The sequence below is a fragment of the Leishmania mexicana genome, chromosome 30, assembly GCF_000234665.1.
Source record: "Leishmania mexicana MHOM/GT/2001/U1103 complete genome, chromosome 30".
Classification (NCBI taxonomy): Eukaryota; Euglenozoa; class Kinetoplastea; order Trypanosomatida; family Trypanosomatidae; genus Leishmania; species Leishmania mexicana.
The window spans coordinates 854819-870497 of record NC_018334.1 but is presented as its reverse complement, the minus strand read 5'-3'; the positions used below and the strand labels follow the sequence as shown (position 1 = coordinate 870497).

Below are 15679 nucleotides of genomic sequence, written 5' to 3'. Positions count from 1 at the left end.
ACTACCCCACCCTCTCCGGCCAGCCGCCCGTCGCATCATCGGATTCGGCTGGGGAGGGGGGAGTGTTGTGCGCCGCTGCTGAGTTGGCTTGGTTTTCTGCTGTTTGTGTGTCTGTTCGCTTCGGGTATACGCAAGCGGCTGCGGGATCGGGGCAGTTTTTTTTTCTTGCGTGTGTGTCTTCGTCTGTGTGTGTGTTCTGTTGGCGTGTGTGTTATCCCCATGCTTAGCACCGTTGCTTGCTTCGCTTATGTTTTTTTTTCTTTTTCTGGTCCGTGTTTCGCATTCACTTGGCGTTTAGGGGGGAGAGAGGAGGGGAGTGATCGGGTTGCGGCTTGCGAGAACATCCTGCGTGCGCAGTGCTGCAGGCGCCTCGCCTCCCCCTTCCCTTCTCCATCACCCCCTCCCTCCCTCCCCTGACTTGGAGGAACTGTTCTGCGGCAGTACTTGCTTCCTATGAGTCGATTTACGTCCCTTTTCGTCGCTTGCACTCCCCAGAAACAGAGGTGTCCGCCTTTTGTGTTGTTCCCCGCGCGTGGCCTCTTTTGCGTGTCGGTGCTTGCACTCTCGCGCCTAGCTGACGCACACCTCCTCATGCGTGTGCCCGCCGGTGTGTGTGTGTGTGTGTCAGTCAACGCTATATGCATGGATGAGTCCTGATTCTTTGAATCTGTGTGTTTGTGAGCCGCCACTCGGGTTATCCAAGGTAGGACTGCCGCTGGCTGGGGGGGCCTCGATAAGTCTGACGAGAGTGTGTGTGTGTGTGCGTGTAATGCCGCTGGCCGCAAATTCCTTGTTTTGTTTCTCTCCATCTTTCCGTGTTCCTTTCAGCGGCTGCATGCTGAGCAATACACTATATCTTATATGCATGTAACCCTCCTCCTCTCCCCCCTCTGCCTCCCCCCTTCCACCCCACCTGGTGCTGTTCTTTCGAACATGTGCGTCTTCCCTTCTCTTTGTTTTCTCCGGACATCGCGCGCGCCCTCGCTGGCGTCGTCGTCGTCTCCTCACTTCGCCCTCCCAGGCAAACACTTCTCTTTCCTTTTCCTTCTCGTTGTTGTTGTCGTTTGGTTCTCTTGTTGCTTACCGGGACCGCTCTCCGTTTATCTTCTCCCCACCCCACCCACCCCTCCACTTCCTCATACCTCTGCACCTCTACGCCTTGGCTTCTATCTGTACCCCATTGCAGCTACTCGACTCTCGACAGCAGTCAGTCATGGCATCCAGAAACTCAAGCCTCAGTCCCCAGCACGTCCCACGACGTCCGCCTAACCCTCTAAAACTTTGTCAGGGCAAGGAATCAAGCATAAGTAGCACGTGGGCCCAAACACTCCTTCCACACCCACACCCACCCCCACACCCACACCCACACACACACACACACACACGCACACGCACACGCACACACTACTTCCCTGCGCGCTGTGCCAGCACCGTAGTGCAAGAAAGAGTAGGGGGAGAGGAGTGCGGTGCACCTACTGCGGAACCAGATCTAACGCCAGCATCGCATGCAGCACGCTGTGTGGGCTGAACATATTCCTCCCGCATGCCTCCATCCCTCTCCTCCTTCTGGCGTTGCTCCCTTCACCCTCCAGCACGCACAACGCCTCTTCATGAACTCGCAGCACCGGTCCGCATACGCTTGGCAGGCTATCCTAGGCTGCATCATCCAAAGGTGCGGACCGTTTCGGCGGCCAAGTATGCCTAGTGAGCTTCCTGCGCTACCTGCAACCTTGCCCCTCTCCCTCGGCGCATGCGAGTGATCACGGCATACATGGGCAGGGTCAGTATTTCCTTCTTCGTTTTCCACCGTCAGCGCACGCATGAACGCCGCATCAATCACACGGCTTTACCCCTTGTCTCACACGAACACCCTTCCCGGCCTCGGCACTCTCCTCTCCGCCCCATGCTGCAAGCGCTCCATGTCAGCGGTGACCTTGTGTGGCCGAGCAAGGAAAAAGCGCATCTCCGCCTACCACCGGCCTTTCCATAGAGAAGTACGGGGCGTCGTGCAGTGAGCTCTCCCACCATCGATGCAGCACACACACACACACGTGTGCGTGCCCATTTGCTGGAAGTGGCACCGCACACTCCCTATTCCGGGCACAATATGCCTCGCCTGCACGCACCGTCAGCACGTCTTCTTGTGACCGTCCTCCCCTCCTCGTCATCGCCACGAACTACGCGACTCTTGCGCTTTGTGCGCCTGCGACGATCGTTGCTGCCGCGCCAAGCGTCCTTCTGTCCATTCGCGGCTTCTCTCGACCGACACACGGCGATGGCCGGCGTCGCGCCGGGGAGCTCGGAGCCGACAAGCGTGAACGCCGCACGCGCGAGTCGGGGACACTTCAGTCATGTGGGGTGCCTGTAAGTGCGCTCGTGAATTAAACAGCCCCCTCCCCCTCCCACACACGCCGGCGAACTGCAGCAGCAACGGCATACAGCCAGCTAACTCGCTAGGGAGAGGTCACGCACTCGTGCTAGCGGAGGCAAACGGCTCGCAGCCCTTTATGGTGTACGGAGAGGAGGGTGAGGGCCGCTGGAGTAGCGGTGGCGGACACCTGTCAGACGGCGATCGCTGCACAAGCCCAAGAGTGAGTGCGCAGCTATCTGACAACGCATCCGTAGGCCCACAGCTTCTCTCCGTGACGGTGCGCAGAGTGTGCAGCAGAGTCAGAGTGAGTGATCCTTGTCGCACCGTCCCATATCATACTCTTTCCCCTCGGTGGAGCGTTCCAAGCCCACGTAGAATCCTTCTCTCCCTGCCGCTGGGCGCGCCGGCAACGGTGCCACGTCGATGCCGTTTGTCTTTCCAGAGTCGGCGATCTGCGGAGATGTCGCCGCCCCGGTTGGCGCGAGCTCGACAAGGGTAGTGGAGGGACGGCAGCCGCTGCTCCGCTGCGGAGTGTCCGCCTCTTCTGTCCTGCTGTTGTCGGCACTGCATGATGTGACGGGGATGGGGCGTTGTGCGTCTCTTCGCCATCTTCGATTTTCTTTGTCTGTGCGTGGCCTCGCCACCCGTCGACTCCCACAGTGGCCGCCGCCCCTGAAGGGTCTTGCGTGGAAGGGGGCGAACGTGCCTGCTGGTGTACTTACATGGTCCATATATAAATAAATATATATATATATATATTTATATATCGCATTGTATGTGTGCTTGTGTGTGCGGCATCGACGCCCCACGTGCGCGCGCTCCTCTGCAGCACTTGAGCTTCCCTTAGTTTTTTTTTTCAGGTACCCCTTCGTAGATTGTGCTGTGTATGTCAGTGCGTATGTGACACGCGGCGCTCTTCATCGTCACGTCGATTCCATTCACAGCAGCGACGACGCTCGCGTTGCCTTCCCCTTATCGCTGCCTCCTTATTTTTCCGCACCGGTGCGCGGGCCTCTGCACATGTGTCTCCGTGCACGTGTTTCTTTCGGCTCGACAGCCTCCCTCGTCGACGTGACCTGACTTTGGAGGGAGCGTATGGAAGCCACTGCAGGCGGACGCGTGCACGACACCTGAAGCTCACGCGCTTGCGCCAGCAACTCTTGCGATCCAATAAGATGCTTTCTCTTCCCCTCTCTCCCTCGACTTGAGCTTTTGCGCACGACCTCTTCCCGTTTTGGGGGGAGGGAGGCGTCCCTTCCTGCACGTTCCACTCCATCGTGCGCATAGGTGTGCGCGCGTGTCTGTGCGAGTCCGCCTATACTTTTTTCTTTTGTTGTTGCGCGGCCACTCGTATTGTAGGCGTTTTCTATCGAAACACACTCGATGTGCGCGTGCACGTGTGTGTGCATCGCGCATGTGTGCATGTATGGAAAGGTGAACGGAGGTTCCCGTACCGCAATCCGCAAGCCGATGCACGCAGCCTTTCCCATCCCCGTGCGCCTCCCTGTTCTGCTTACCCTGTGTTTACCTCTTTCCTCCCCCAGCGACTCCCTGTCTCTCCAGCCGCGGCTCGCTTCAGCGGTGAATCGAGTCTGTCGGCTAATCCAGCCGAAACCGAATCCGCATGTCCCCCATCCCCTTTGGCGCTCATGCGCAGACTCCATGGTATTTCCTCTCTGAGAGCGATTGGGGAACCCTTGCGCACGACTAGTTCGCGCGAAGGACCCTGCTCTGTGGCCTTGCGTGTGTGCCTCTCTCTACGGTGTTGGTGTTGCCTCTCCTCGCGACCTTCCCCTTTCTTTTCTCTCCGTCATCGCATGCATGTCTCTATCACAGCCTCCATCTCGAGTAGAAGACATCAGCAGCGGGATCACAGCAAGTGGTTCATGCAAAGCGAAGTGTTGCTCGCACAGGTGCAGAAGCGGCACGGACCAGGCCCACTGGGTTCGCTCCCTCAAAGTCGTAGCTGAGATGCAGCCGTGCCGCCCACCGCCTCCCCCTTTTTAGTTTGTGTTCGTGTACCATCTCCCCCCCCCTCCCCCTCTCGCTATTGGCGGCTTCCTCGCTGTCACGCCTCTTCCACCTCCGCCCCACTCCCCGTCCCCCCCCCTCCGCGCGGTGCAATGAACTGCGGCAATGCTGGATCACATATTTCTCTTCATCTTTTCCTTTTTCTGCGCTTCCATTTGCTTTTCCATCTTTCTCTGCACCGTCTCTAGCTGCATCCTGAAAAGGGGCCACGAGGTGCATGGCGGAGGAGGCCGTGAAGGGACGCCAGCGCTGGAATCAGGCAACATACTCGGGCATAGCTACAGCAACCCCCGAACGCGATACGAGCCACAATACCCGAATGGCTACTACGGTGTGTACCAGCAGCACCCCGGACTCCTTTACGGCCACGACGGGCCGTTGATGGCGGTCGTGGCAAGTCCGCGGCCATGCGTCGGAATGGTGGTAGCGGCCAATCAGGGTGGTGCAGCATCAACCCGTCAAGAGCCAGTCGAGTACGGTGAAGCCGTCTATCTGTCACGACCTGATAGCGATCACACCAAAAAAGTTTCCGACCGCAGAAAGGGTGTGAGGGACGACCGTGACGCGTGCAAGTAGTGCCGGCGCTTTGAATAGAACGTTCTTTCTCAGCTGGTCTCTCACCCCCTCTCGATTCCCGTGTACCTGTCAAGACCCGCGTGTGTGTGTGTGTGTGTGTGTGTGTGTGTGTGATACCTGGTGCTCTGCTGCTGGGTATCTACTTCTTTCGCTCGCGTGCGGCGGCTGCTGGTGATGGCGGTGGCGGTGGTGGTGGTGGTGTTGATACTCTCTATTATTTTCGTTGGTTGTCGTTCATCTCTGATGAGATTTGGCCTTTGTGTCTTGTGTGCTGGCTTCGCACTAGGTGCCATGCACCTCTCCACTGCTTATGGGTTTCTCCTCTGTACCTGTTCTGCTTCTCATGATTATCTTCCAGCTCACGCACACGCATACACGTGCTCCTTCTCACAGTTACCGTTATAAACAGCAGCCCATTCTCTGGCTAAGCCAAAGTGCAGCAATGGCCCACCCCCTCCTCCTCCTCCTCCCACATATCATAAAAGCAAACCAAGCGAGCGTACGAATAGCATGATGCGTGCCACAGCCGTGGTCACCCGCCGGCATGAACGTCTCTGCTGGGTCCCAATGGGGTATGTCTATGCCGCAGCGCGTCGCTGTCTGCTTTCTATTTTTCATGCGGCAGTGGGCCCTATGCGGGTCATCTCTGTGGTGGTGCTCGCCCAGGCAAGTGTCCGTCGCGGCGCTACTCGGGGTTTGGTTGTTGCAATGTTCATGGCGGGCTCCCTTCTCTCTGCTTCGCCACTTCGTGGTATCCCTGGCAGTCAAGCGCGCTGTCGCTTGTCTCTAAAGAACCAAGTCGGCTCTCGGCGTCATGTTTTCTGCTGCTGCGGCGGCTCTGCTTGCCCGCACTCCCTCCCCGCATGAGAGAGAAAAGCAATGCTTCCCCACCGGTACGTCTGCGCAGCTGTTCGACTCCGCCTTTTTCCTTTATATATATATATACGTCTGAGGGCTCGATTCGAGCTTTCTTTCACGTGTCTCTTGTAGAGGGGAGGGTGCGCGTGGGACGGAATGGTGTCTCCTGCCCCCTCTCCTCGCCGTTTTGTTGCTGCTAAACAGGATGTGGGGAGGGAGGGCTCTGTCTGTGCGTGTGTGCGTATGCCCGTGTGTGTGTGCCTTTTCCTGGTACGGCGGGATAGTGCTAGCAGAAGAAAAATGGAAAAAAAGAGTAGCACCTACAGTCTACGCATGGCTGGTAATCAACAAAAGAGGGCATCCCCTGCGCAGCGCCACCTCTTGGAGAGCACCGCAAAGTTGTCCGAGAAGGTGGCCTGTCCCTCAACAGGCTCACGACACAGCGCCGTTTCGGACCGTATGGTAGACGGGATGCCGCTGCCTGATTCCTCCCATGACCCTCTATCTTCTACCGCAAGGTCACAGCTCAGCATCGGCACCACTCCGCCTGCTACGGGTCTTTACAGAAAGTATACTCAGTTAAATCGCTCCATGCATCATCTTGGGTGCTTGAACAGCAGGCAAAAAGAAGGATATCGATGTGCTCATGGTGTCGCATTCTACCTCACGCGTGCTCCGCATTTTAGTTTCTTGTCCGTCTACGCGCTCTCTCTCTCCCTCTCTCCCCGCGTTATCCTCCCACCCTGCAACGCTTTATACGTACGAAGTGTTTCACGCGCACGCACTTGAATCCACACAACGAAGGCTCGCCACAGCACCTCACCTAATTCGCTTCGTGTTGTTTTCGTTGCCAGCCTTTACTGCTCTGCTTTCCAGAAGCCTCGCCATCCCCGCCCTCCACCAACGCAACCCTTGGTCGCACCCCAATTCGAGACCCCTCCCTCCCTCCTCCTCGCAGCATCTCCAGCTGACGACAGAGTTCTGTCATCCACCAGCACCGCGCATTATCCCGTCGCCTCCACAGCGCCATCACACCCGCGCCCTCATCGTCGATGGGGCGTACAAAATGGCTACGGACAGTGATACCTTGATCATCATTTTCCTGTGGCTTGTGTACGTCTGCCTGCACGCCTGCTTCGACTACTGTGAACGTCGATCGCTGCACCGAGCCGAGGAGTTGGAGGCCCGAGAGCGTGCGCAGGCAGCCGCCGCACGGTCCGATAGCCGGCCGAGAAGCTCTCGGCGCAGAACAGGCGCCTCCAGGGACGCTACGGCCCCCATCGACGTCATCGTTCTTGGCGCGGAAGGGGGCCTGAGCACGAACCTCAACGAGCCGTGTGAGGGTGCCGTTGTACCGGGCGCAAACGGGTGCATGCCTGTGCTGCCAGAGCAAGTCCACTACGGCGAGTCCACGTACCTGAATCGCCAGGAGGATGGCGGAGCTGCTGCTCTAGAGATAGCAGCGGAGGAGCTGTCGCCCGCAGCGGAAGTGGGTGCCGGCAAAGAAGATCCAGCGCTCAGGTGAGCAGCGCTACCACATTTTGGACGCTAACGCACGAATCGTCTGCTGCGCCACTGATCCGCCTTCGTGTTGCCCCCGGCGAGGTGGGTCTTTTTTCGTCAGTCTGCCTCGTAGCAACTCGCTGCTGCGTTGCCTAAACCGTCGCAGGACCCCACACTTTTGTTTTTTCATTATTATTCTCCCCTCTCTGCTTTCCCGGGTATGGCATACAGCCGGCGGAGGAGCATGTACTACCAGATGCCCCTCTTACTCTATTGCTGTGCTCTCGTGCGCACGAACGTGAACCCTCCCCCCTTCGCCTCTGTATCTTGGTCAGGCAGTGCGGACAGCGGTCGCATCCAAAGAATGCTTAGTGCCAGACCTCCTCGTGTCTCCGCAGACCCGCTTTCTATCTGCGTCTGTGTGTGTGTGTGTGTGTGTGTGTGTGTGTGTGTCTGTCTGCACCCAACCGCTTGGCCATTCTGCTGTGTGCCTGAGCACTGTTATGAAGCCACCCCACCCCAACCCGCACCCCTCCTCCTCCCATGCTCTTTCTCTCTCTCTTGACACCTTACCCCAGTGATGGTTGGGGCCCATACCCCTCAGTGCGTGGTACATCAGCGTCCAGTACACACACACACACACTCACACCACATTCTCTGTGGAGAAGCCAAGCATCCCTCTTATCACTGCCAATGCCAAGCCACTTCTGGTCGTGACATGGCCAGGTATCTACGATGTCGAGGGGTCAGAGCCGTGGATCGCCACTAATGCCGGCGGTCAGGTCCTGAATGGCGTGGTGCTGGAGTAACCTGTGACGGTGAACACGCTTGCGCCATCCACATGATGTGCAGAGTTCGAGGCAGGGGCCCGCGCTCAGGTGGCTGAGTCTGCGCATTGCTGTACTTGGCGTCTCTACGGCTGTTTTGCACCACACGGTCGGGCCTGTGACCGGTCGTGGCTCCGCTGGTACGACCTCATCTGTGAACTAAACCGTCTGCACCGCAGCATTTACCCGGTAATCGAAACAACCACACCAGACGCGGCCATTCACAGTCATATCAAGCGGATGAAGTGCGGCTACGACACCCAAGCATGCTCCCGCCGCCGCCCTTTTTTGGTGCTGATGTCGAATCTCTGTCAGGCGAGGTGGTGCCCGTTTCCGTGCTCAGCCCCTGGTGGAGCGCTACGGCAGATGAGCGAATCGTAATGGAGCGGTAAAGTACTGCACTTGTGGTGCGGTTCGGTGGCGCAGATCGCGTCGAGCTCCTTGGTTTGTCGACGGTGGCGTGCCTGGCACGTGAGAGCTTTTCGTGCTTCGGTAACGTTCTGGTAAGTGCCGACGGCCCCTGTCGTCTGGCAGGCCGATCTGCCAACCGGCCATTGGCACGAGAGCTGTTCTAGCTCTCGCGAACGGGTTACATCAGTCATCTGAGGGCAACAAGGGCATCGCCAACTCCGGCACTCGGTATGTTCGTTTGTGGGCCCATGGCCCTTGAAGCTGCCGCTCCCTAACTATGTTAGAGGTGGGCAACTGCGACGGACGGTCGACCTCTGAGTACTGCTTCGGAGCTGGCGGTGCTAATGAAGGCAGGTTGGAGGGATCTCAGCGCCGCGTGGTGGTGAGCGCGGGATATGTTGGGTACACCCGGGTTCTTACATTTCTATAGCGTGCCCACAGCGGCAATGGGGCGTGGCTTGTTGTTGCCTGATCCGCTGCAACGTTCCCACGATGCAGTAGGTACGGGGATTGAGCGTATCGCCGCTAGTGCAGGCGGTGCACCAGCGGACGAGGAATTCCATCGTCTGACGGAATGTCAATGACACTGTGCAGTACATATGACAATGAAGAAGTAAAGGACGACGGCTGCGCATCTTTCATCTCCTGCCTTTCGGGGAGGGGAGGGGAGGAGGTGCGTGCAATGGGCCTCTCCATGGGCGGCGCGTGCGTTTGTTTGTTCAAGCGCACCGTTTTGTCTTGTGGCCGTCAACGGCGCGAACGGATCGCAGCGCCTGGTCACCTGCTCATCCTGAGCCGCCGCAGCCGAGTGCGTCTTTCGCCTCTCCACTCTTCTCTCGCCGTCAGCCGTGCGTGTCCTTTCTGTTTCCATCCTGCGTGCTCGTCCCACTGTCGTTTGTTCGTTATGCAACTCGGTAGGCGTGCGCATGTTTGTGTGTGGCTCGCATGCACGACGCGACTGTCCGTGTGGGGTGGTCGTCGATGACGGCGTCCATATTACGGTCATCCAGCCTTGCGTTTTGACGGATGCGTTTGTTTGTTTGTTTTCTCTCAATACGTCCTTGTCTGCTTGGGGCTGTGTGCGCGCCCGTTCGTTTATTCGTCTCACGCCCCTTCGCGCCCAGCCTTCTTCTTCTGCGTCTGCAAGCCCGTGGGGAGGGTGTCGTCTTGCGTTTCCTTCTCCCCTATTCTCGTGGTGGCCGCTTCGCGCTCGCTACGTATTCCCCTGTCTATGTTGTTCAAAGCACCTTCCCCCCCCCTCCCACCCCACTCGAACTCGCCCTCAGCGATCCTTCATTCGCCTCCGCAACACGAATCCATGTCGCCTCCGCCTCTTCGAGCCCTACGCGCTCACCGGCCTTCTACTCAGGTTTTTTCCTAGCACCCTCTCCCATCCCCGCCACCCTCACATGCACGACGGCTGCTTGTCGTTCTTTTTTTCTTTTATAATTATTCGCGTGGAACGCTCCGCCTCGCTCATCCTCTTCATCTGCTGGACGCCCTCTTCTCGCCTTCACATCTCACTGTGTGTGGGGGGGGGGGGCGCTGTCGACGACGTCTCCCCCCTCCTCCCCTCATGCCTTTGCCTTTTTATTGTTTCCTACTTTCTTGTGTGCGCTCTTCGCCGCGGCTCTTCATCGTGTGGGGCGTCAGTCGACGATCTGCACGACCCAGGGGAAGAGTCGCGATCCCCCGTCGCCCTCCCAGGGTCTCTCGCGGACACGCACGTGTGGGAAGGTTAGAGGGGGACGGGGCAAGTCCTTTGGAGGCTGCGGGGCTGCAGTGACGCTATTTTCTCGCGCCTGTGTTTGCCTCCTTCCCCGCATTTCTCATGCTCTTGCACCCGGCTCTGTCCATGCCCTGAGAGTCGTCTCCTGGCAGGGAAGAGAAATGAAGTTGCGCGAAGAGCTCTGAGCCTCCTTCCCCCGTGACGAATTCCCCGTATAGGAGCGACGCTGTGCCATTCGAGGCCTCGATGAACAAAGTGTCTTTCGGCGCCCTTCTCCCGTAGCCGCGGCAACACACCTCGGTCACGTTTTTTTGCTGTTGTCGCCTCTCAGCGCGTCAGGCACGCAGGAAACCGTCACAACTGTGGTGAAGTCCGTCTAGCAGTCGGCGCTCTTGGCGCTGAGAATCCGTGAAGCCCCTTTTCCGTTTTTCGTCTACAAGAGAACGGAAGGTGTTGCCGTGCCAGTGCAACCTCTCTCTGTGTGGCCAGCCAACCAACACAGCACTCTCGCCAAACGACCGGTAGAGCAATACTGCGGCTACCCTGTCGCCGTTCGTTAAGCAGGCGCACTACCCCCCCCCTCCTTCATTGCCGCTTTTCAAGCCCTCCCCCTCGCCTGCTGTTGGCTTCGCAGCGGGGGGAGGGGGCACTGCTGTCATACCTCACCTGTCTCTTACGTCTCTTGTTGTTTGTTCTCTCCTGTGAGCGTCATCACCGCTGGCCGACGCACGTAAGCGTGCACTCCTGCAGACTCACTCAACGGAAAACATATATATATATATACGAAGGAGCCGCTGCAGCCCCATTGGCGCACGCGCCACATATACGCGCATCCATCCTGCTTTTTGTTAGTTTTGTTCCCCACGCACACACACACATTATCTCCGATCCTTCGCTGAGCTCCACAGCGACACTCTCCTTTCATCCATATCCATCCCACTCCTCCTGTTTCAAGACGATAATTACCCCTCCGCCGTCAGGTGCACATACCACATCCTGTGCATTGCCCGCCAAGGCAGGTAAGTGACCCCCCCCCCTCCCAGGGCATCGGCAGCTATTCCTACACATGCACCTGCAGAGCTCTCGTCCGTCCAGCGGTGTGGCGGCGCCGAAGCAGCTCCACCGTGGCATGCCTTCACCCGGCCGCCCTGCCAAAACGAGGATGCGCTGCCGTCTTGCTGTGTTGAAGGGTTTCCTCCTGCGCGTCGACGTCTCCTTGTCTATCGCCTACCTCCTCATACTCCTCTGCGTCGCCGTGCCCGTCGTCGTCGTGTCGCAGGTCTACCTCACGCGCACGCTGGTCACCTCGTGGCGCACCGTGCACAACACGCGTGTGTACTACATCACGGAGCGCATCTCCATCAGCACCATAAGCGTGCACAACATCGCCAACGGCTTCATGGCACTCAATATACTGGGCGAGCGCAGCTACACCGACCACGACCTCATGGAGAACCTCTGCTCCTCGCTCGACAACTATGACAAGCTGACGCGCTTTCGTGCACTCTCGTTGGTGTCTCTAGAGACCGAGAGCACCATAAGCTGTATCCATGGCATCCCCACCATGGACTCCATGCGCACCCTTACCGGCTACGTCTCGTACAACAACATGATCAACGGCACCTACCTCATCGATAACGGGACGTACGACTTCGTGCAACCACTGCAGATGGTGGCGGAGTGGCCGGAGTCGGCGCGTAACATCTCCGCTGCCACGACGACAACGTACAGCGGCGCGCCCATCCTTGAGCTGCTGCCTGCCTACCTCGATGGCAGTGTCGGCAGCGTTGACTCGCGCCACCACTGGATCCTCCCCGAAATCATGCCGCACATCATCTGCTACATCCTGCCGGTCGGCTACCTCGCCCGTGGTCGCACGGATATCAGCGGCATGAGCTACACCGACTTCACGCAGGTGCTACTCGACGGCTCTCGCATGCTGCTGGACTACGACTTTGTGGAGGCGCCGGGGCTCGCCATGGCCGCCTTCATCAACCAGAGCCTCGCTGACGACGATCCCCTCGTGCTCTCCAACAGCTGGGGTCAACCCTCCGTCAGTAACGACAGCATCTACTCCATTTTCACGGCAGTGCCAGTTACGTACCTTAAGGCGAGCAATATTAGTGACCCGCTCATGCGTGCCGCACTCAAGCACGTCGACCTCGCAGCACTGCAGGAGGAGGGCTACAGGCGCTCCGTCAACTTCGAGTACGCCGGCGCCGCCGCTTTCGTCACAGCGTACGCGTACACCACCGCGCAGGGTCTCGTTGTGCCGCTGGTGGTCGCCAGCAGCCACGCCGCCATCACGACACCATACCTGCTCCTCATGCGCATATTCGACGCCATCTTAGCTGCCGTGATCCTCTTGCTCACTGGAGCTTCCTTTAACAGTGCGCGATGCCTGATCTCGCAGCCGCTGCGGCGCATAACGGCGCTCATGCTGGCGAGTATGAGTGCTGGTCGGCGTGCGCTCTTCTACACCACAACGAGCAGCACACTGCTCCAATTGACAGAGGTGCACGCGCTCATCAAGGCACACAATGCCGCGATGCAGCAGCTGCGAGAGATCGACGCCTTCGTGCTCGATGAACTCAGTGCCGAGGGCAGAGCGCAGCGCACGACCAGCAGCGTATCCAACATAGCGTCCTCCATGGGCACCTCACAGGGGCGAAAAGGGACGAAACTCGGAAGTCGCTGTCTTGCGACGCACCTCTCCACAGCCGTGTTTCTCATCATTCAACCCCCTTCGGCACCCTCCGGTAGTCAAGCAGTCCTGTCGCTGACCGCGGCACCACCCCCCATCCTAGCCGAACACGGCGAGCAAAAACCCCTGCGCGGCCAGCGCTTGGTAAGCGTTGTCCGGCACGCAGCGCAGGCAGCCAACACCGCCAACAGCGGCCCCTTTCCCACACCAGCCGCACTGACAGCATTCATCACCGCCGTGTACGAGCTGTGCCACACGCACCACGGCACGCTGCACCGCCTCTGCCCCGACGCATGCGTGCTGCACTTCAACAGCGCGGTGCGCGCGCACCTTTCGCGTGGGCCGGGAGACGCTAGCGCGGCGGCGGCGCCCCCTGCACCCGCTCCGAGGCATGGTGTCCCCGCTGCGCAGTCGGCACCGCAGCCGAGGCCACCGCGCGCCACGCGGCAGGAGGAGATGAGGCGCCGCGCGGCGCAGGACGCACGCAGCGCCGCGGCCTTCGCGCTGGACCTGGTGAGCTGGACGGCCGCGCAGGGCGGCAGCGGCGAAAGCGCACAAACGGACGGCGCGTCGGCCATGCCCGACGTGCGCGCGCTGCTGGACACGAGCATGTTCACGTGCGGGCAGTACCGCCCCGCCGGCAGCGAGCAGACGCTGCAGGTGGCGCTTGGCCGCGACGTGCAGCGTGATCTGGGCCGCGTGCCGCAGCGCATCGGCGTGCGCGTGGCCATGACGGAGGAGACGGCGACGCTGCTGCGCGCGGACGACGATAGCGGCGGCCGGGGCCGCGGCCATGTGGACGCTGGCGTGCGGCAGATCCCAGTGGATGTGCTGCGCACGGGCCGCGCGGGGCTGGACGGCGATGTGGTGGTGCTGTACGAGGCTCTGCCCGGGCGTGTGGCCGGCGACGCGGCGTGGCAGCAGTACGCACGCTGCTGCTGCGACGGCTTCGAGCACATGCTGCGCGGCGACTACGCTGGCGCGCTGGCCGCCTACCGCGGCGTCGCCGAGATCGCGGACCTGGAGCCCGGGCTGCTGCCGGCGGCCATGCGCCGCGAGGCGGCGGCCAGCGCCGTGACGGGTGGTGCCGTGTCGGTGCAGGCGGCGCGGCTGATGCGCGAGTGTGAGCGCCGCGTGCGACTGCGGATCACGGAGCCGCTGTGCAATGCCATCTCCAGCCTCCTCGGTGTCGATCAGGTGTTAAGTAAGTGGGCCCTTGAAGATGTGGCCGAAGGCAGTCATCCCAAGTACGCACAGGAGGCAGTAGTGGAGGTGGATAAAAGCATCGCGGATGGGCGACCGAGGCGGAACTCTAGGAGGAGCGCGCAGAGCTTCGGAGAACTCGTGAAGTATCCAGAGGTTCGCTACCGTTGCGTCGTGCACTTTCAGGAGAGGCAGGTTACCCTCCGGTGCGTGCTGCCCTCGGCGCCCAGGTGGATTCGTGATCATATGGGGTTGTGCTGGCATCTCTCACGCAGCCATGACAACGATGAAGCGACCCCAGTCTGGAATGGCATGCAGATGGCCCTCGGCTCCGCCGGCTTCATCGCATCCGTGAGCTTTTCTACATTCCGCGATCTTCATCCGGTCGTGGCGAAATCCATTCGTGATGCACCACCGGGCCCGATGTCGGACGCACTGCGCAGCGCCACGCCTGTCTGTGGTCCCTCCTCAGAACAGGAGGCCTTCATGAAAGGCACCCTTCTCATGCACCAGCACCTCCGCCATCCCAACATTGTCTCCCTCATCGGCTACTCGCACTCGCTTGAGGGCGGGGTGGTACTGATCTGGGAGTTCAGCCCCGGTGGCACGCTGCGCGAACTGCTGAATCGGTACGGGCGGCTGCCGGCGATAACAACAATACGGTTTGGGCTGCACGCCTTGTCTGCGCTGTCTTTCCTTCACGAGAACAACATCGCTCACGGAAACCTTAACCTTGACACTGTCATGGTCAACTCGGACGGAAGCTGCCGCTTAGTGGGGCTGTACACGCATGAGCGGCTTCCCTTCGCGCTTCCTCAGACCCACTACATAAGCCCCCTGATGGCCACCGGTGCGCTGCCAACGCCCGCCTGCGATGTGTTCTGCTACGGTCTCGGGGCTCTAGAAGGGCTCACGCGGCAGCCCTGCTGGAGATGGGCAACGAAGGAAGATGGAGAGCCATACGGCGCTACCCTGGAGTTGCCCGACCTCATGAAGAACGGCGGACACGCGTTCTGTGAGGCGGTGGTGCAGGGACGCGTGGTGGCGAACGCGGAAGCGTTCGACACACCGATGTTTGCCGAGAAATACAATGAGCTTGCACGGAGCACACTGCGCAGCTGCGTCTCCCACACCCCGTCCGAGCGGCCGACGGCGGTGGAGGTGCGAAATATCGTCAAGATACTTCTTAGTGAAGGTGGGCTGGCCTGCGAAGAGGACGAGGTCTGAGGAGCTTTGGGGGATCTTTTTTTTTTCGCTCTTCTCCCTCGCATCCCTTGGCGAGCAGCGTCCAAGGTCAACTGGCTCGGTTCCCGTTCAGTCTGTGTCGGTGTGTGTGGGTGTGTGCGTGCGTTTTTTTGAGTCTCTGATGATCAGGGTGGCGAACGGGGATACTACGAGCACTGTTCTGTGTCGCTGCCTTCCACGTGCTGTTTAGCGGGGAGAGAGCCCCCCGAACAATGATGCAT

General features: G+C 59.7%; 2 protein-coding genes across 2 annotated transcripts; both read left to right on the top strand.

Moving 5' to 3' along the window:
• Positions 1 to 6902: 6902 nt before the first annotated feature.
• Positions 6903 to 7361, top strand: LMXM_30_1855 (hypothetical protein; the record flags this gene model as incomplete). The annotated part of the gene is made up of 1 exon (XM_003877654.1): positions 6903 to 7361. One exon carries the CDS (start codon positions 6903 to 6905, stop codon positions 7359 to 7361), a length of 459 nt encoding a protein of 152 aa, XP_003877703.1.
• A 4011-nt stretch (positions 7362 to 11372) lies between these two features.
• Positions 11373 to 15440, top strand: LMXM_30_1840 (hypothetical protein, unknown function; the record flags this gene model as incomplete). Its single annotated transcript, XM_003877653.1, has 1 exon — positions 11373 to 15440. The coding sequence occupies one exon, from the start codon at positions 11373 to 11375 to the stop codon at positions 15438 to 15440; it is 4068 nt and encodes a 1355-aa protein (XP_003877702.1).
• Between the last annotated feature and the right edge of the window lie 239 nt (positions 15441 to 15679).